The sequence below is a fragment of the Strongyloides ratti genome (genome assembly GCF_001040885.1).
Source record: "Strongyloides ratti genome assembly S_ratti_ED321, chromosome : 2".
NCBI lineage: Eukaryota > Metazoa > Nematoda > Chromadorea > Rhabditida > Strongyloididae > Strongyloides > Strongyloides ratti.
The window spans coordinates 13746191-13769153 of NC_037308.1; the positions used below are offsets into that span (position 1 = coordinate 13746191).

General features: G+C 19.8%; 5 protein-coding genes across 5 annotated transcripts; 2 read left to right on the forward strand and 3 right to left on the reverse strand.

Annotated features, from left to right (window-relative positions):
- Positions 1-1791: 1791 nt before the first annotated feature.
- SRAE_2000438300 (Kinesin light chain) lies at positions 1792-5593 on the forward strand (the record flags this gene model as incomplete). The annotated part of the gene is made up of 4 exons (XM_024643246.1): positions 1792-1817; positions 3366-4863; positions 5037-5108; positions 5423-5593. The coding sequence occupies 4 exons, from the start codon at positions 1792-1794 to the stop codon at positions 5591-5593; spliced, it is 1767 nt and encodes a 588-aa protein (XP_024508935.1).
- Positions 5594-7451: 1858 nt separating this feature from the next.
- Positions 7452-7989, reverse strand: SRAE_2000438350 (28S ribosomal protein S24, mitochondrial; the record flags this gene model as incomplete). The annotated part of the gene is made up of 2 exons (XM_024643247.1): positions 7452-7856; positions 7894-7989. The coding sequence occupies 2 exons, from the start codon at positions 7987-7989 to the stop codon at positions 7452-7454; spliced, it is 501 nt and encodes a 166-aa protein (XP_024508936.1).
- Positions 7990-8232: 243 nt separating this feature from the next.
- On the reverse strand, positions 8233-11775 carry SRAE_2000438400 (Hypothetical protein; the record flags this gene model as incomplete). Its single annotated transcript, XM_024643248.1, has 2 exons — positions 8233-8433; positions 11227-11775. The coding sequence occupies 2 exons, from the start codon at positions 11773-11775 to the stop codon at positions 8233-8235; spliced, it is 750 nt and encodes a 249-aa protein (XP_024508937.1).
- SRAE_2000438500 (Hypothetical protein) lies at positions 9488-11186 on the forward strand (the record flags this gene model as incomplete). Its single annotated transcript, XM_024643249.1, has 2 exons — positions 9488-9631; positions 9723-11186. The coding sequence occupies 2 exons, from the start codon at positions 9488-9490 to the stop codon at positions 11184-11186; spliced, it is 1608 nt and encodes a 535-aa protein (XP_024508938.1).
- A 197-nt stretch (positions 11776-11972) lies between the features above and the next one.
- Positions 11973-13139, reverse strand: SRAE_2000438600 (Patatin/Phospholipase A2-related domain and Acyl transferase/acyl hydrolase/lysophospholipase domain-containing protein; the record flags this gene model as incomplete). Its single annotated transcript, XM_024643250.1, has 3 exons — positions 11973-12290; positions 12375-12503; positions 12543-13139. 3 exons carry the CDS (start codon positions 13137-13139, stop codon positions 11973-11975), a joined length of 1044 nt encoding a protein of 347 aa, XP_024508939.1.
- Between the last annotated feature and the right edge of the window lie 9824 nt (positions 13140-22963).

A 22963-nucleotide genomic window follows, 5' to 3' on the forward strand; every position in this document is an offset into this window, starting at 1 on the left:
TTAACATATTTTATAAAAACTTAGTAAAAAAATGATATTTGTAGACAAATAATATAAAAAAAATAATATATATGTGATAGTTAAAAATTTTTCAAATGCAAAAAAGAATTATTTTGTTACATATAAATAGATTTTAAAGATTTAGATTAAGAAGTATTTAAATTATTTATATTATAAAGTAAAATTAATAGTTATAATAAATAAAAACAAAATAAATAAAATTTATTTTTAATAATATTATGATATAAAAATGAAATATTTTAGCAGAAACAAAAAACATACCTAAATAGAGTGTTGAATTTGTAGTAAATACTGCATCTATAAAAGTATAAAACAGATGGTAGTGGCCGGTTCAATAGTTGTTGTTTTATTGACAATGTCCACTATGACATATATTTCCTATGATTTCGTGGTAGGAAACGTAAAAGTTTAGTACAAGAAATTGCTAAATATCCGAATATAAAACTTTTGTTGAAATTTTGCATTCATTTTAATATTATTTGTATTATATATGTGATGTACATTGCACTTTATAGAATAAAAATAAATATTTTTTGTATTTGAAATAAAAATAATATTTAATAAACTTTTAATCATTGTATTAATTTAAATTAAATTAATTGAGAAAATAACTTTAAAATCAACAAAAAAATATTTATTTTAATTATATATAATTAACAATAATCTTATATATTTATTTAATATGTAAATATTATTACAATTAACATTTATTTACTAAAGTTTGCAATGTGAATATTCAATAGAAAATTAGTATGTAAAAGTTTAATTTTAATGAAAAATAATATAAAGAAGAAGAAGAATGCCATCGGTAGTTAGAATTTTAACAAAATTTATATAAATTATTATCAGTAACTAGATAGATGCATAAAAATGTCATCTTAAACCACAAGCTTTTCATATAAAATTTATTTATTTTTAAAGTAATATGTTACAACAACATTATTACCTTCTAATAATATATTTATAAGTTATAAAAATATTAATTATTATTATTCAATTTATATATTTTGAAACTAAATTTTTAATACTTTTTTATAATCTATTTTTATAATCTTTAAAAGTATTTTTTTTTTATTTATAGTATATCTTGATAATAAAATAAAATATGTATTTTACCAGCTGTTTAAATAAATAAATTATACTTTTTTTTTATTTGTATGAATATAAAAATCTTGAGTATTAAGAAAATTTGATATCAATTACACATACATAACAATCTTTATTCTTTACCATCTACAACTTATTCTTCTTAAAGGAAGAAATATAAATCACCATTAAGAAGTCTTTTTAGAATTGAGGCACTTTAAAATATACAAATATCTTTGTGGCAAACAGCCCATCTTATTATTCTCAATTCTATAAAGGGTATATATATATAAATAAATTTAAGCTTCAAAAATATATACTAGTTTGATAGATTTCAATTTAAAAAGTTACTTTTCTTTTATGCTTTATTGTTGTACTATTGTATAATATATATATATATATTTTAAATATGACAGACATCCTTTAAAATAAGGCTTTGGTAGTGGTGATAAAAGCTTTATATATTATAAACAATACAATAATTTCATTTTTACATTTTGATGAATAACTCAAACTTGACTAATTTTTTTTTTATGTTTTTGAGATTGATATAATTGTTTAAATATATATATATATATTTCAGATATTAATAATAACAAATAATTTTGAATAAATAAAAAAATTTATTTTAATTAATTTTTAATAATTTAACAAACTAAAATTTTTAAGAAAATTTTATTAAAAATGTCTGTGATGACTGCCTATCGAGCGTAAGTTTATATATATTAAAATTTAAATATAATAATTATTTTAACTTACATGTAAGCAGTAAAGCTTTTCTATGTTAATATATATATATGTCTTGTGTAAAATTCATACAAGAAAAAAAAATTGTTTGTTTTTTAAGTTTCAATGTAGTTTTATACTATTATAGTACATAAAAATGTCACAATATATTTTTTTAAAAATATTTTTTTAGATTTAAATATATATCGTTGTTATAATAAATATTTTGATGTTTGTATTGTGATTGTGATTGTAAATTTTGTTATTTTTGAAATAAAATTGTATAATTATTTAGAAATAATATTTATTTTTTCAAAAATAGTTGAGTGACAAAATAATTGACTTGCATTCTAATGTGTTGCTAAGTAATAATTTTTTTTTTATATTATTCAATTTAAAAACATTTTATTGACAAATTATAACTTTAAATTTAATTATATGAAATTTATTTTCTTTAACTTTTATATTTTAACAAATGATAATTAGATTAATTTAATTAGTAAAAGTGTTATTATTGTTAGATAACCTATATTAATTTTTATATTTTGATGTTTAGTAGAAAAATATTCTTATAACAACTAATGATTAAAATAATTATTTAAATTTTTTTTAATATAATATATTATTGTATCTATTGATATTTTTAACAATAAATAATATATATATTAATATCTAAAAAAAAAAATTTTTTTATTTAGTTTCATTAAAATTTTACATTAATTTTTTTAAAATAAATATCTATTTACATTTGAACTTTAACCTTTTTATCATTTTAAATTTTAAAAAATAAATATTACTTAATATTTAACTAATTTTCTTAGTTGTAAATAAAAATCAGATAAAATGTAATTTTCAAAATATTTATAAATAATTGATTATAAATGACATTATGATCTGTAATTATAAATAATATAAAATTTTTATTTTAAACCCAAATATCTAAATTGATTGTAAATTTACAACGCTTATTCCTCATATATAAATATATTTTTCCCCTTTATAGAATGTATATTAGAAGGATAATGCAGATGACAATTTGCGATAGATGTTGTATATTTAGTCGTCCACCGCAACTTTATTTCGTATCAATTTTAATATAGAGAACAACTCTGTATGTATGTAGTGCGAACGTGTATATTGTATCACTGTTAAAACCTCAATGTTATCATAAATCTTAAGGTTCACTTATTCATTGATGTTATTATTATATTGTTCATGAATTATTTAAAATTAATTTTGAGTGTAAATTTTTTTTTTTTACAACGATATTTTTTTTTTGTTAAAAAAAAATTATTTGTTTAATATTTTGAATATTTTTTTTTTTTCACAGATGTTATAATGTTAATAATTTTGGTATTGTGATTGTTATATTAGTTTTTATCAATAGTCGCTTGTAATACTCTGTCACCTAACTTAAATTGGAATTTTAAATAGCTTCCACGTTTAATATTTGGTGCTTTAATATATACATATCTTTTTAACGAAATTATTTTTCATATGTATATGGATGCATTCTACAATATTCTTTTTAGTCGAAAATTAGAGTCACTGTCAACGATGACTCAAATGTCACAAGATGAAATTCTTCAAAATACCAAGACAGTATCACAGGGATTGGATGCATTACGTGATGAACATGAATCGATTCGTAAAAATATTTTATCTACTTTAGAAAGTTTAACAGGAGAAGAAAGAGATTTAGCAGAAGAAAAAATTAGAATAATTGATCAACAATTAGAACAAATAAATCTTGGTTTAGAAGAAGCACAAACAATGAGTGCACTTGCTCAATATTATCAAAATGCTGAAGCTGAAAAACAAAAATTAAAAGCACAAGTAAGAAGATTATGTCAGGAGAATGCTTGGTTGAGGGATGAATTAAATGGAACACAGCAACAATTACAATTATCAGGACAATTAAATGCACAATTAGAAGAAGAAAAAAAACATTTAGAATTTATGTTATCAATTAAAAAATATGATGCAGATCAACATGAAAATGAACAAAAAGAATCAACAATGGAACCATCAGTTAATACATCTTCAACACTTCAAGAACTTGGTTTTGGACCAGAAGAAGAAGATGAATTAGTAGCTTCAACTAATAATTATCCTCAACCTACACCAGCTAATGCTATGGCAGCTTCTGCTAATGCTGGTTATGAAGTCCCAGCTAGACTTCGTACATTACATAACTTAGTTATTCAATATGCTGCTCAAGGTAGATATGAAGTTGCAGTACCATTATGTAAACAAGCATTAGAAGATTTAGAAAGAACTAGTGGTCATGAACATCCTGATGTTGCTACAATGTTAAATATACTTGCATTAGTTTATAGAGATCAAAATAAATATAAAGAATCAGCTAATCTTTTGAATGAAGCTTTAATAATTAGAGAAAAATGTCTTGGAGAAAATCATCCTGCCGTTGCAGCAACATTAAATAATTTAGCTGTTCTTTATGGTAAAAGAGGAAAGTATCGTGATGCTGAACCATTATGTAAAAGAGCATTAGAAATTCGTGAAAAAGTTCTTGGAGAAGATCATCCAGATGTGGCAAAACAATTAAATAATTTAGCATTATTATGTCAAAACCAAGGAAAATATGATGAAGTTGAAAAATATTATACACGTGCTGTTAAAATTTATGAATCTAAACTTGGACCAGATGATATGAATGTAGCAAAAACGAAAAATAATTTATCATCTGCTTACCTTAAACAAGGAAAATATAAAGAAGCTGAAAATATTTATAAACAAATTTTAACATCAGCACATGAAAAGGCATTTGGACCGGTATCAGAAAAAAATAAACCAATTTGGCAAATTGCTGAAGAAAGAGAAGCAAGTAAAATTGCTAATAAAGATCCAGAAACATTTCCTGATTATAGTGGATGGCATAATGCTGTAAAAATTGATAATTTAACAGTTACAACAACATTAAAAAATCTTGGTGCTTTATATCGAAGACAAGGAAAATATGAAGCAGCTGAAACATTAGAAGATGTTGCTTTAAGAGCTAAAAAACAGGTTAGTTTTAGTAGATAGCTCATTTGTTGCTTTTAAGTTTTTGTTTGGAAGAAAAAAAAAATCTTTTTTAACTTTTTGATGCTATATTTGTGAAGCAATGACGATACATATTAATTCTTTTTTATTTATTTTAATGTATATTAATATTATTTTACCATTTAATCATCTTATAGTTAATGGAAACAACCAGGCAGTCCAAAGGTTACTTTGGCACAAAGGGAATTTCTCAATCCACTCTAGATGAGGTAAGGAGGAGCGAATAGAATTAAAAGCATTCATATATGCATCATATATCTTCATGCTTTATAATGGTAATCATTCTCAACTTTATATTGCTATATTTCATGTGTTAGTGTCGTCGTTCTTCACATTTTATAAAAATATATAGTATCTTTCTTTACATACATGTATATTCTATTAGTTAGAATATTAATTTTTTAAGTTACATTTAATTAAATATCTTCCCAACAACAACTTTTTTTTTTTTATTAACCTCACTGCAATATATATTTTTTTTTATTTTATATATATCACCTCTATCGCTTCATACCAATTCTAGGTTTCTAATGATCATAGTGTCATGCATCAAATGAATCCTGCTTTGTCAGCTTCTATAATGGATGATTCTTCAGGGTCAACACCTCAACGATTAATGTCCACTTCAACATCATCATCAAATATCAAACAAAAACTTTTGGGAATGCTTGGTGTACAATCATCACAATCATGAAAACTCAATTCTGGATTTTTATTGTTATAATATATATTGGTGTAAATTCATTGAAATTAAAAAAAAAAAATCAAATTATTTATTTTAACGTACTAATGAAAAAGTTTTCTTATATACATATTTGTAAAAACTATTTGTGTTTGCGTTTATAAATATTGTATTATATTTCTTATTTCTTTTTTTTTGTGAATGTATGTTAGAAAAAATTAAACAAAAATCTACCGTACTTTTTTTCATTTTATAATTAGAGTTATTTCAGAATAATTAAATATAATTATATGAAAGCCGTTTTTCTTAATTTTTTTTTCATGGAGAATGCTGCTTTTTGAAATGACAACTTTTACAGGCATCATCTCAATTCTCCTCTCTATTTTACTTTAAAATATACAAAATAAAATATTTTTATATATATTATTAGTGCTTTAACATATAACCATTTTAAATTAGTATTACTTTATCATTTTTTAGTGCTTTTACCCTGCCTTCCAAAGTGCTTTGGTGTCGTGTAACAGTTGCTTACAGCGTTTTTTGGTGCCTTACAAAAACAAGGAGAAATTATTTAAATTAATTAATATCAAAACCATACTTCTTATTATCTCCGAATATGGAAGGGGCAACTGTTCCCAACACCTGTACTCTTTCCATTATTACTTTTTAATTTTGAAAAAAAAAATTTCATTAATTTTAATAGTTTTGATATTCTATTTTGTAGATATTTTTGTTTATTAGTTTAAATATATTAATTTTCATAACAAGCTACCCATTTTATATTTAGACATCTATTTTTTTATTATTAATAATTGTCATTAAAAATTGTATCCACAATCTATGTTTATGTAACCATATTTATTGAAACATTTATAATGAAAAAATATATATATAGAATATCAAATGTTTTCTTTTATGCTTATAAAAAGCTTGATGAAAAACAATTTATAATAAAAAAAAATGGAAACTACAATTTATATATTATGTTATGAAAGAAAAAAAATCTTTTAAATTTTAATTATGTATTCTAAATGCTATTTTTTTAATTTTGTTAATAAAGATTTTGGGAGAATTTTTTTTTCTAAATATACATCGTGAAATTTATACATTGAATTATCTTTTTTTAGTATACTATAAATATTTCAATAAGTAGCTTTATGTATGTTTTAAATATTATGTATCATAAATAGGTACATGAATTAATTTTATTTGTTACTTTTTTTTAAAATAATAATAATATAGAAAATAATGTTATGATACTAAAGAAATGGATATTAGTTTGATTAATTTTATATATGTGTATAAAAAAATATGTAAAGCATAATAATTTATTCACTATAAAAGATCTTTGGTTAATAATTGCTTATTCATATTTATTAGCATTTTGTACTCTTATAAGTTGATAAGAAAATTTTCTAATGAAAAGCAAAATGTATGTTAGAATTCATGGAATATTAAAATAACTATTTTTCTATAATTTATATTCTAAGAATTATAAAAATTATTATATATCCAATGTATAATAACAATTTCAATTTGAGTACTGTTTATTGAGGTGATAAATTAAATTATGTAGTTGAATACTTATAATTCAAATAAACTCACATTATAATAATCTTCTTTTTTTTTTATCTAAAAAAAGAAATGATATAAAATATATATAAGAAAAACAGAATCATTATTTTTAAACACTCTTATAGATATTTAATTTTTTTTTTTTAAAAATCCCTTTTATAAAACCAAAATTATATCGTTAATTAAATATTAAAAATACTACAATTTTTTTTTTATTTATACAGGAACATTTTCAAAGAAAAATTTAACAAACACTACTAATAATATATAAATTTGTTTAATTAGCATGTTATACTTAAAGATAAACATATGCCAATTCATGTTCATTATCAACAAACTGAATTTCTAATGTAACTGGTTGTTTTAATAAAATACTTAAAAACTCTTCTGCAAACCCAAACTTCCAATAAAATTCTTTAATGGATAAAAGTTTGGTGGATATTACAAAAAAACCAGCTATAATAATAGAATTTCCTCTCCTTTTAATTACCAATTCATTTGCACTAAATGGTACATTTTGTGGAAAGATGCCTCGAATGAATCGTCTTATTATTTCATCTTGTGCTAAGATACTTCCTTGTGATTTACGAAATTCTTCTAAATTATGTGTATGCCAGGAAAGCCATGCTTTTCTGGATCCTAAATGATGTGGTTTTTGAGCCATTTCATAAGTTGCTAATTGTGTTTTAAATGGAGTGGACTAAAAAAAAGGATAAATAATTTATTTTATTTATTACCTTTAATTTTCCTGCTTTATTTTTTGATAAATGTGATGTTGTAGAAATAAATCTAGTTAATTGAAAAGTCTCCAAGGTATACGGTAAACGCAGCATTACTTCTAAAATTAGAATTGATTAAAAAACAAAATTTCATTAACATATGTATGATCTAATTACCAAGATGTTTCAAAAAATGTCGTGCTGAGAAAAAGAGGTAAATATTTTAAAGTAGTAAAACATGTAAATAGATTAAAATATAACATAAAATAAAATTATAAAAAATGTGTTTATTGTAATAATTTATTAATTTAACATTTGGCTTAAATGTTTTAAAAAACATTTTTTAAAAAAAAGAAATTAATGACCTTCACTGCGTTTTTCTTTCAATTTTTTTTGATGTTCTATTAAACGCTCCTTATGTCTCATTTCCCTTTCTTTTCTTTTTTGTTCTTTTTCAGTTTTACTAAGTGAATCAAGATCTATTTCAGTGTCCCATTCATTTGTATTATCAATATTATTATCAATTTGTTCATCTAATTCTCCCAGTATGGCAGAGCCCTGTAAAAAAAAAATTATTATTGAAAAAAAAACTTGATTTAAAAAAATATATATTATATTTTTAAAAATTTAATAATATTTTTTGTTAAACAACAATAATTTAAAAGACAATTTGTCAACAAAAAATATTTAAATAACTTATTCTTAATTGTTAATATTAAAAACAATATTATTATCTTTTAAATATAATTTTTTTTTAAAGTTTTATAAAAAGATAATTAAAGTTATTCATCTCCTATTTTATCAAATAAATTTCCTTCTTGATAAACAATTTTCATGCTAGTTTAATTGTAAAAGAAACACTATATGATAATTATATATAAAAAAAGCACCATGACAGGATTTTAGAATAATAATATATAATTACATTAAAATATCTTTAAAATTATCCCTTGTTGTAAACCTGACATTTTTTTTTAAAAAGTTTTTTTAAACATAATTAATATTACAATAATAATGATAATTATAAACATAACAAATTAATTATGTAATAAATTGTTGGCAAAGCAAGTTGCTCATGAATAATAATATTTTTTTAAGCATAATTTGAAACTCGTTCCATAAACCCCTTTCATAATTTATGAAAGAAATAAACATGTAAATTTTAGTGTTTTTAGTTGAAATGATTAAACTCATTAAAATATTTCATAGCTCTTTGGCCTCTATTTATTTATCTATTAAAGGAATAATCCGATTGCCTCCGGAAGGAGGAATTTTGATATTATTATAGGATTTAACTTTTTTTTTTATTCACTTTTCATTTAATTGTATATAAATAAATATATATACATATTCCCTTGATTTCAATCAACATTCTGGATAAGTGAGATTCTCCTGACTTTTATAAATATTTTTAATAAAAGAGGAAGGGACTAAAAATTTGAACTAGTAAAAAGAATATATAATCTATGTCTACTAAATTTTTGGTTATCTCTATTAGAAAGAAGATAAATATACATATGTATAAAAATATATTTATTAATACAAAAGATTATTTTTATTACTATTAAAAAAGGTTGGAAATTTTATTATAGTTTTTTTTTAAAAAAAAAAGATGATTAATAAAAATTTATTTTTTATATTTAATAATACTATATTTATTTATTTGATATTATTAATTATCTATTTAACAAAATTTATTTTACCCCATAATTCATGTACATATGGAAAGAAATTATTTGCCATCGAAACAGGAAAAGTATGTTTTTTTTTTTAATATAATTATTTTTAATCTTATACAAAAATAAATAAAATTTTTTTTTATTTTTTTAAAATAATAATACTTATAGGCATTATGTGCACCTATATCTAATCCAAATTGTATTGAAGCATGTGAATGGCAAGAAAGTTGTCGTAATGCCACCCACTATGATGCATTTTTAGGAAGAAGAAGTTTTGTAACTGGTGTACAATTAACAGATAAAATATTTCATCTACAATGTTGTAGTACACTAGGAAGTATGACACGACTTAAAAAAAATAAAGAAAGTAATTGTTTTTGGTCAAGATGGCAAATGACTGTAACAGAATTTCCAAGCTTTAGAGTAGATCCTGTACTTGAAGATTATCAGTATATAAGGGATATAATAATAGATAGAGTAAGTGAAAAATCTAAAGCTAATATTAAAGTAGAAATATGTAATATTATAAATCAAAGAGATACATGTGATATGAATGTTATGAAAGATAATGATAAAGAAATGTATACTATGCTTAAATTAAGACTATCACGATTTATAGAAGCTAAAAAAATTATTTTAAATAATTCAAATATTATACATAAAGAAAAGCCTGATATTGATGATTTTAGAAAAGATGCAAAACCAATTGCACTTTCTCAACCTATAGCACATTTTCAATTAGATGGTAACGGTGAATTTTCTTTATTTACAAATAATCTATTACAAGAAGATAGTAAAAGTGGTAAAAATAATTTTAGAAATATTATAAATAAGGAACTTAATGTTTTTAAAATTAATGAAGATAAAAAGAATAACAAAATATATGATAATATTTTATTAAAAAATAATTTACCTCAAAATAATAATAATCAATTATTACCATTATCTATTTCTCCCATAAATTTTACAAGTAATAATTTACCAGAAAGACCAAAAATAATATTTAAAAAAATTGGTAATTTAAATGATAATATTTACTATGAGAAAGCTAATGATAAATTAAAAGCACATAAAATACTTGAAAATAAAATACTTTATACAAAACAAAAACATTACCAAACAACTCCTTTATACAATACTAATGTTGTACCATCACCATCAGCATATGAAATGTCAGTTGTGGCAGTGTCAAAAAATCCTAAATTTTATAATCCACAATTTAATTTTATACAACCAATACAAATTAGTTCTATTAGAAAAATTACAACACCTAAAGATAAAATGGCACTCCTTCAAGAATGTTGTTATAAAACATCACCAAGATGTAAAGAAATATGTGATAGTAACTTTTCAACAAATATAATTACATCATCATTATCACGTAATACATGTAGTGGATTAGAACTAGGAAATATTTTACAATGTTATCCAAAATATTTTGATACACGTCCAGTATCACAATGTTGTGCATCATCACATAATTCTTTAATCAATTTTTCTAATCCTAATGGTATTTTACCCTTAAAATGTCAAGAACTTTGCTCACCTAACTTTAAATTAACAATTGAACATTTTGGATGTATGAATTATATTTCAGTTGTCGTTGAATGTTACCAAAAAGCAGATAGATAATTTTATTTATATATTTTTTTATTAGTAATATTAATCTTACCTCTGGTAATATAAATGCTTTGTCATCAACAGAAAATAATTTTGAATTATTTAATTCTTTTGTTTCATCATTTATATTATTACTATTAATTATTAATTTTCTTCCTTTTATTTCTGGTATCATATCTTTAAAAAAATCTTGTTCCTCAGCAGCAAGTGCTTCAGCTTTTATTCTTTCTTCTTCTTCTTTTTCTATTTTTATACGCATTGCTTCCTCAATACGTTTATGGTTTTGAAGCATCTGACTCCGTTGATAATCATAAATTGTCGTGTTATTTAATAATCCTCCTGTCTCTTTAAATGTGTTAGTAGTATAACCATTATGAGAAAGTTGTGGTGGAAAAATTAATGTTGATGAAGAAATATCATCCATAATGGGTGTGTTATTTTCCATATCTAATCCTCCTTCTTTTATATGAAATGGTAATTCACTAATTCTGTTATTTTGTTTTCTTAAAATTATATTCAAAAATGCTTGAGCTAGATATAATATAGATACAGTTAAAGCAATTAATTTTTTAAATAAATATATAATTACATTTCCCGACATTTTTTTTTATACTGTGTATTTTTCTATTAGTCTAAAATTTTAAAAAAAAAGAAGGAAAGTTTAATAAGTTTTTAAAGAAAAAAAAAAGTTTTTTTTTTTTTTTTCTAACAAATATATAATCGACTTTCGACAATTTGTTTTTCATAAAATTATAATAAAAATTTCTTTATTAATAATAATGATTATTATGTAAATATTTATACTTTTGTACCATTAGGTCTTTCTAATCTTCCACTTTCATAAAGATATAAAAAAGCATCTTTAAAACCTAAATCATAGTACATTTTTAATGCTTCACCCTTAGGAGGAAATAAAGCATAACCCATTCGTTGAATATTTGCAAAACTTGCTGAATACATTTGTTTTCCAAATGTTATTTGCATTGGAAGGTATGACGAGAGTAATGAATTATCAATAGGCGCTATATCAGCCCCACCAGAAAAAGGAGATATTGTTATTGTTTCCATATCATCAAATACAGGTAAGTTATTTGAAAATCCACCATCTATATATGACTAAATAATAAAAATAAAAGTATATGTTTAGTTATTTTTATTATTTTTTTTTTTTTTTTATAAATATATATATTTAAAACTTACAACTCCATCTACTACAGGATGAGGTGCATTAAAATGTGCACTCCAACCAGGAATATAACAACTTGCACATATAGCAGCCGTCAATTGTTCTTTAGTTGTAAAATTACTATATAAAATATTTTGATTTGTCTAAAAATTTAAGTAATAACATTTCCTTTTTTAAATTACCTTTGCATTTGTCATTGATATGTAAAGCCTATCTTTTAATGATGAAACATTATCAGGAATTACCTCATCTACAGCTCTAACTAATTTTTCATGCATTGAAAAACCATTTGTAAGAGCACCAAAAGCAAGAGTATTTGTTTCATCAGCCATTTGAATTAATAATTTCATAGATTTATTAAATATTTCTGGACTAATTGCTAATAATGATGCTATTATAGATCCTGCTGAAGTACCAGCATACCTTTGTACTTTTGATACTAATGTAGGTGCATAGGCTTGAAGGCAATGAATAACACCAAAATGATAAATTCCAAGAAAACCAGCCCCAGAAAAAGATAAAGCTAATTTAGGTGGTAAAGGTTTATGATTTTTCCTTTTATAAAATGACCCAATGTTATTTCCTTGTGTTAAAAATGTTACATAACTATCATTATCTGTAACAGTATCTTCACTTATTTCTGATAAATTGTTGTTGTGGTTATTATTATTTATTGATCCAGTATCCTTTTTTTCTTTCTCTAAATTTATATTTTTTCTATTTATATTATTTTCTTTATCACCACCATCAAATACCTTTTCATTTTTTGTTTCATCCATTTTTTGTTTTATACAAAGTACTAAAGGTGAAACATTAAATTTAAATATATTTGTAGGAGATAAATGTTTGAAAATATTAAAAAATTCTCTCCAATTTTTTCCACTGATAATAGGTAAAAAATTTCTACCATTTAAAAAATTATTCATCTATATATTTTAAACAAAAAAAAAAATTTTATATATTCAAAATTAATATATTCGAAATTTCGTTAATTTTATTGACGTCTAGCAAAATAAAGACTAATTTTTATAGAAAATATAAAAAACATAAGGCAAAATAATAGATAAATAAAGTATTTAAAAATAGAAATAAATTTTTACATTTTATAGAAAGGAAACATTTATCAAAAAAATAAATATTTATTTCGTTATAAGAGTATCATATTAATGTGGGAGATAATAGTTGGTAAAAAAAAAAATAAATGTTTTTTTTTTATTGACATAATTAATATATAGAAAAATATTTTATTTATATACAAATTTCTAGTAATTTTTTTTATATATTTAAAAAAAAATTTACATATTTATAAATATATTTATCATATTCAATAAATATCAAGAAATTATCATTATTTGATAGATTCATATTTTTATATTCTATTTTATATTTTCTTTAGTTTTAATTATTGTTAGATATCTTTTATTAAATAAAACAACATTAAAGTATAACTGAATATCTAAAATATTCATCCAAAATTAATATATAAAACATTTTTTTTAAAATATTATATCTTATTTATCAATGAAAATTATAAGATTATTTATCTGACCTTTATTTAATAATCTATGAACAACACTTTTTCTATCATTAGAAGTTGTTTATTTTTTGTTCATCTTTTTTTTATTAATAAAGAAAAAATAAAATAAAACTATGAGACATATATTTAAAAAAAAAATAAATTTAAAGTGATTGTAATATTCTTTTTAAAGTAAAATATTACATTAATCTTTTACATCTTATGCCTATTATTTTTCTTTAAAAATTTTAGGCATACTTTATTTAGTTATTATTATTTGAGGGCTATCACATTTCTTTTTTTTTTTATTTTAATGATATATGAAATAAGTATTAAATGTCTAGACTATTTAAAATATTATTAAATAAATAACTAATTTCATAAATACAAAAGAAATTTTAGTAATTTTTATTATAAATAATTTTCATGATATTATCTATTTTTTTTTTTGTTAATGTTATTTGAAGTTTCAATAAATACTCTTTCTGTATATACATATATATATATATATTACTACTTTGACTGATATAAACATATTTATCATTAAATTCAATTATAGAATAATGAGCACGTTAAAATCATTACAATTATTTAAAGATATATATATGTATCTTTTTAAGAAAGGAAGAAATAACTATGTATAAGATGTTTTTATTCAGGATCACATTAATTTTTCTTTTCTAAAATTTGAAACATTTGTTTAAATGTAAAACGATATATTACGTCATTTATAATAGCAAGTATATTTTAAGAAAAATTATTTTTATATTTATTAAGACGCTAGTTTAATATAATTATATTCTATTTGACATTCTATATGAGTAATACTAATTTTTAATTAACTTTTTAAAATATAAATGATATTTTTATGTCTTTTAACTTATGCGTAACATTATTATTTACGATTGTTATTATATTTTTATATTTAATAAATTTATAAAATAACAATTGTTTAATATTTAATAGATATATAGATATATAAATATTACATTTATATCATGATAATAACATGAATATTTTCTTGATAAAATTATTATTTTTACATTAACATATACTATATCGTCTTGTTTATTAAAGATATAGTGCAAATATAAAATTTTTAACGTTTATATTTATTGAATTTATAATATAAATATATATATATATATATTATTGAAGAATATATTTATATATTAGTTTATATGATGATGAATGAGTAAAATTATAAAAATATGGCATTCTTTATTTGTAGATAGGTATTTATACAAAAGTTTCATATCTATATATATAATTTTCTAGAAAAGAATAATAAAATCTATTATACATATATATGTTCACACTTATATTAATATTATAAATTGATAAAGAAATTTGTTTTGCTAAATCGCTTACCCTATTATCTGTGGTAAAGGATAATATATATATATATATATGTGTGAGTTTGAACTTTTTGCCAGTGTATGACTGCGCAACTTTTTAATGAAATAGTTCAAAATTGATCAAAGGTAGAAAAGGTTATTGTTGTTTACTTTTCAAGATTGTTTGTTATTCTGATTTAAGCATAAAGTGATTTTAAAATACTTGTATTTCTCTTTAATGTTAAAAAGGAAGATCTTTACAATTGATATTATATTAATTTTCTATAAAAATTTTTTAATATGTGCCATTTAAAGATCAAAAAATTTATTTGTTTTTATTTTTATTAATATATAAATTTATTAAATTTAATTGTACTTTAAAGTTTTAAAAGGTCAATTTTATTACATGTATAAAAAAAATAGATATTTTAAATAATCAAATATAAAATATTAATATTTATTTCACGTGACCTATTTGTGGATCTTTTTGATCAGTTCAATGGCAGTATATTAAATTTTTATTTAAATATGCGCACATATGACCAATGGGAATATGCAAACATTACATCTATAATATTTATCTCATTTTATATTTACTGATAGTACTTTTCTAAAATTATTGTCCTATAAAAATTTTATATTGTCCAAAAGTTAACCTTTTTGATAGTTTCTTCTTTTTTTTTAATGATAAAATGTATTATATTTGACATGATATAAACTATACATTTTTTTTTTCATTTTATTAAAAATATAATTTATATAGTAAAATGTAAGTTATAAATTTTAAAAAAAAAGTTATATATACATCATGAATTATTTCCTCTAGATATTTTAAAAAAAAAATTACATATAACATGTATTTTTACATTTTTTTGTTATTTTAAAATTAATTAATTTGAAGTCTTTCTATTTATAAAATATAAGAATGCACTTGACATATAAAAAATATATCTTTTATTTTATTGTACATTTTTTTAATAAAGAAATAAAATTATTATTATTATAATATAAACATTAATTGCTACTATATATTCTTTATATTTTTTAAGCTTATTCAGCTTATTCATTTGTATTTTTTATATTGTTTTTTTTTTTAAAAAAAAACTGTCATTATACTTATATGATATAAATATTTTTATCCTAAAATTAGCTTAACGTCATTTAATTAACTTTTAATTTTATATTATGAATTATGACTTTTTTGTAGTAATCGTCCTACGCAAATTTAGATATATGCATGGATAATTATATATATATATATATATATATATAGTTTAAGCCATAACTCAATGTTTTATAAATGACGTGGGCTATATATGTTTTTCTTATTCCGCCTATTTTTATCGTTCCATATATATATATATATATGTATACTTAAATATATTTATCTGCTTCAAAATTTTGTTATAATGTTTCTATGAGGGTAAAATATTTGTCTAAAAATTATATATGACATCATCCAAATTAATTTTGGTATCTAAATTTCTTCTATTCCATAGACATTTGTTTGATAGAAAATTTAAAAAAATACTATCTTAATAATATTAAATAAATAGTAAAAATTTCTTTTACGTAAATGTACTGCCACTAATAAGAAAATAATTGGATATTTATTTTTAGTTAGAAAAAAGAGTTATGGCGTCAGTGTTTTGTATTACCAAAATATGTAATTAACATATGAAGTACATTTATAATTAAATAACATCCTTTCTTTGCTTTTTAATAGGAAATTATTTTATTTTATTTTTTTTTTTTTTGAAATTATATTATATTATTATTTTTTTTTAATATTTTTATTATAAATATTATTTTCAGATGAAAAAAATTAGTATACATAAAAAAGTATGAGAAAGATAAATATCTATATAATGTTTATATAAATCTTTGTAGTTTTTTTTTTTTTTTTTTTTTTATTAAATTTGTAAAGTTTATCTAACTAAGAAATTGTCAAATTTTTTTATACCATCAATTTAGATTCACTTTTTAGATAATGAATCAAACATCCTATATCCGGAGGATGATGTGTTGAGATAGTAGTTACTACATCTTCTCATATATCTCTCACTTTCAAAATGTTACTACTAAAATTGATAAAAATTTCCATATATACAATATATATATATAATTTATCTTTATGTTAAAATTTATTTTTATATAAAAAAATTTTTATATATTATTACTTTAAAAACTAGAATAAGGATTTGAGGTTTTTTTATAATAATACTAATTGGTAATCTTCTTATTTTAAAATATCAAAGTCTATCATTAAATTTATAGGTTTTTTTTTAAAAATGTTTTATAATAAAAAAAAAATATAAATATTTCTTTATAAATATATTTTGCTTATATAGTAAAACAAACACTTACACGTATTAATCGTTTGTAAATTTTATACTTCTTTACTCATTAAGCATGATTGGATTTTAAAAATATATTTAAATGTTTCAAAATAATTGTATAAAAAATAAAGTTTTAAATTTTATATCCTAAAAATAATGTTAAGCATGCTATTTGACGTCATTTTATACATTCAATCTATTTCCTCATAAATATGTTGATATGTTTTATTTTCAATTTTTTTTTCATTTTCTATTCATTTCATGAATAATATTTGGATTCTTTTTTTTTTATAGTTTATTTTATTACAAAATATTTTATCTTCATCTGAATGATTGTTATTTAATTTTAACTTCAAAAATACACGAATTTTTTTTTTTTACATCATATAGATAATATTATAATAAAATAGGTAAAAAAACAATTAGTAAAAGAATTTTTTTCTATATAAATTATTTATCATATTACCTATTGTTTAAATAATATTTCAATTAAAGTAGGAAAAAAAAATTTTTCAATATCAATTGTTTTTACTTACTTAATATATTTTTATAGTACATTCTGACTCATCTATAACTTGTTTAATCACTTAATAAAAGTAAATTAAATATATTAGATCAAATTTATTTATATTATTTATAAAGTATTTATTTATTTTTATATATGATAAAAAGCATTATTTTTATGAGAAAGTATCATATACTTTTAAAAATACTGTACTAAATATTGACTAGTTACCTCTGGCAAAAAAAAAAATATATTTATAATTTTTTTTTCATCAAAACAAAACATTAATTAAAAATATTTTTACGCTTCAAATAATTTAAATTTCAAATGTACACTAAGAACATAAAAAAAGAAAGAAAATTCATTCAATTAAAAAAAAAGCTTTTTATTTAACCAAATATTGAAATTTTTTTTTTTTTTTTCTAATATATCAATGAAGAAGATTCTCCACAGCTGATATAATATTGAAATTTTTTTTTGTTTACACGGGTTACACTCTTTTTGATAATAGTGTATGTGTGCCTCTATTCATTTTTATTTAGAAGTAGAATAATAATCATTAGACTAGAATAATTTTAATTTTTTTTTTTTTTTCTAATGTGGACTTCATTAATCTTTCTCATCTACTATTATTGTTTACTAAAAAATCTCAATTAAAAATGTTTTGTGTATTTTTGCCATTTATAAGGCTTTAAGAAATGATGTTCCTATAATACATGTATATTTTAAATTAAAAAACAAATATATACGTAGCTACGCATATATTTATCCATTTGTAAATATCTCTCTCGAGTTATAATCTAACTAACCCACACTATAGCATATTGTTTTCTACTAAATTTGTTATGTTATTAAATCGAATCATTTTAATTATTTTAAAAAAAAAAAGAATTAATGACCATTATTAATGTTAACATTTTTATTTAAATATTATATTATTTAATTTTTTTTTTGCTATATATTATTAAATTATATAACATATAAAATTGAAAAATAAATTTTTTTTTAATAATTATTTTTTTTATTATTTTAATATTTACTTATATTTTTAACTTAAGGCAATAATTTATTATGTTCCATATATTATAATATTTAATATGCTTTATAACGACACTTTGCTTTTTAACATTCATTTTTAAAGTATTTAAGGTATAAAAAAAAATTAAAATAGTTTTATTATAAAAATATTTGTAAATGATAATTCTTTGATATATTATATTTTGCTAAATTAAATATTTTTATTTATTACTGTTATATAAGACATTTATCAAATTTAACATAAAGTACTATTTTAATTAATCTTTATGATTTTTAATTCTTTTATTGTATATATTTGAAAATGACACAAATTTTAAATATGAAGATATACATATATACATATGTATGCATACGTCAAGTTTAATTTTAATGCTTTATTAGGGTCTACTTTAATTTCACAAATTGAATATTTCTCCCTCACTTCTCTATTCAATTTCATTTATTTTCACAAAAATTTTTAACATTTCATTTTTATTTTATAAAAGGATAGAATCAAAAAAAAATATACATATATATATTAATATAGAAGTAATTTTTCTATAAAATGATACTCAGACATTATTTAATGGGCAATTTAAAATGACCACGATACTACTATTAAAGCATTTTTTTTAACGTTACTTATATTCTCTATAATATTTTTCTTTCAATATAACCCCTTTTTTTTTATTTATCATAATGCTAACATTTTTCTTCCTTTTTTAAACAAAAATTTTTAGTTGGTTGTTTTATTAAATGTAAATGATGGATTCGCTCTATTTCAACAACGCAATACCTTGTCAAATGGTATATATAACCTGGCGATAATATTTTTTCTTTTTTTCTTGATGGACATTGTCACCCCATAAATATATATATATATATAAATATATATGTCCTCTATTGTATTTTATATTTATAGGGGTCTCTCTAATCTTATATATATATATATTCTAAAATGGCTCATTCAAAAATTATTGTATTTATTATTATAAACCTTTTTCATTGACAATTTATAATAATATAACAACATTACAACATTTCATTTTCTAATTCATTTTATCAACTACTAAATTATTTACACCTTTATTTTTGAAGTGTTGATCAAATAAAGATATTCGTCAATCTATATATTATATATATCTTTCCACTCGTCCTCATTTAGATATTAATATGCAAATTTTTCTTTTTTTTTTGTATATATAATAAAATTAATGAGGTAAAATTATAATCATTCTTTATCACGATAACTTTATTGTATAATATTATACTATCTTTATACATGATATCTTTAACTATTTAAAAGATTATTTACAGTGATAATAATAAACATTTTTTTTTAAAATATCAAATTATATAAACGTTGTAATATTTTAAAAATTTAATAAACATATATATATATATGAAAAATATATAATATCTTGTTATAGTATAACATTTTTATACCTAAAAAAAAACTTATATATATTTTTAATATATTATTATTTGTTCCATTTTTCATATATCAAGTTTTCTCACCATTTTTATTTCTAACATTCTTTTATAATTTATATTCTAAAATCTTTTTTTTTTTTTCTTTAATAAATAAAAATGAAGGTTTATGAATCATTGCTCATAACTCAACTATCTTTTTTCAAATTATTCCCAGCTGTGAATGGAATATTAATGTTCAATCATCTTTTAACAATCATATATATATCATATAGACAAATCCAAATATATTTATTGGTATTATTTAATCTATAAATTTCAAATAATCTATACTATTTTAATTGTTTTCATAACCATTGATCATATCTTCTCAACTATACTTATAAACATCCGTATTCATTCTTCAATATAAAAAAAAAACATACAGTAATTAAATATATCATATTTATGCATGTATAAATACATATACATATTCATTCATTTAAATATATTTATACTAATGTATGCATAATTTTGTCCTCACATAAAGATTCTATAAAGAAATATATAATTTGTTTAACAATTTTTTTTTTCTTTCTAATTCTTTAAATAACCATAAAAATTTTTTATTTTTTTTTTCTTTCATTTAGCTTTATCAATTTTTTTTTTAATTTTATAAACATTAAAATAAACATCATTTTTAACGGTGCATATCTCATATTACTTTTTTTTTAAAAATATATTTATAAACCACAAAAATTTTTCAGATTCCAATACTTTTTTTTTTTTTATATTTTCCATGATCTACGTCTGACCTCATTTTAATATTATTTTCCTAATATGACATCCCCTCCCTTTATATACATAAATATATATATATATTAAAATTCAATCATCAGCAGCGCCTTTTCTTCAATGTCAATAGATGTAAGAATTTGGAGCAACATTAAATTAGCTTTAATATTTTCATCTTAAATAAATATATTTTTATAAAGTAAAACTTTCATAAAAAAAAATTAATATTAATTATTTATTAATATATTTTTTTTTCAATCTATTTTCTTCTTATTAAAAAAAATTTTTACTTCTTTTTTTTTTGTTATATTTAAAAAAAATCTAATTTATGATTTGTATAGATGATGAAAGAATAACAATTACAGAAGAAGAGAGATATAATGTTAAAAAAAAAAAGAATAAAAAAAAGTAATACTTACAAATTATAAGGCGTTATTTTATTTTATAAATTTTTATTTATTCATTAGAATCATCCTTTTCAAACAAATATCATTTCGTTAACTATTTCTGGATGTATATTTCTATATAACTGTTTAAAAATTAAACGAAATGTATAAGGGGCAATATAAATGGGTGGATTGCATAAAAACTATTATCAGTTTTATATTTATTTTTTTTTATCATTATACTATACATCTGTTAAAATTCTTAGAAAAGTGTCAAAATATTTTATTTTAGTTTTATAGTTTTAGCTAATGTTATATTCTATAATAAATAAATTGCATATGTATTAATTTTTTTCTATTTATTTATTTATTTTAATTTATTATTTTTAATAATACATTATTTTAAAAAAAAAGTCCATAAAGTTTTTGGTGGGAAAAAAAATCATGTGAATAAAATTTAATATTATTATTTTGTAACTCTTTTGTTAGTTAGAAATAAATATTTATTTTATTTTAATATTTTTCAATGTTAGTTATAAAACATTAAGTATATTAAAATCTTATTTATAATATTTCATGTTACTTCTTAAATTTATATGAACTACTTTTGGAGGAATAAAAAAGAATGTTTATAAATATAATTATTTTACTATAAATCACTACTATTAACATAAAAAAAAATGTTAAATTGTAGTTTGATGAAATTATATATCTAATGTTTCATGATATCCTATATAAGTGCTTTATACTGTATAATATAATCTGAGACAATAAAAAAAAATATTTGAAAGCTTTTATTATCTTAATCTTTTCAAGGTTTTAGAAAATACATTTATCAACTATCTATTTCTTTTTTTTTTTATCATAATAATTCTTTTCATATTTGTGTATTTGTATATATATATATAATCACTCTTTAGAAGATCTTTTATAGTCATGTATATTTAATGACGACCTTATTTTTTTATTTTCATCATCTCATAATATCATGTCAAATCATTAAGTTTAACAATAATATTAAAAATCTAAAAAAGCATTTTTTTTTTTAAAATCAAAACTATTATAATGTAAATTATTTTTGTTGTTTTGGTACTTTAAAATATTTATGCACTTTTTTTTTTTTAATTTTTAAATATTGAAGATTCAATTAAAAGAGTAGTAAAATAAATTTTTGATTATGTCTTTTTTTTTTGATAATATATTGCTACTTCCGTTTTATTAACCATTCTTATCATTATATCATCTAAACATTGTCCTTTTATTTGTTCCAATAATGTAATATTATTTTCTTTTTATAT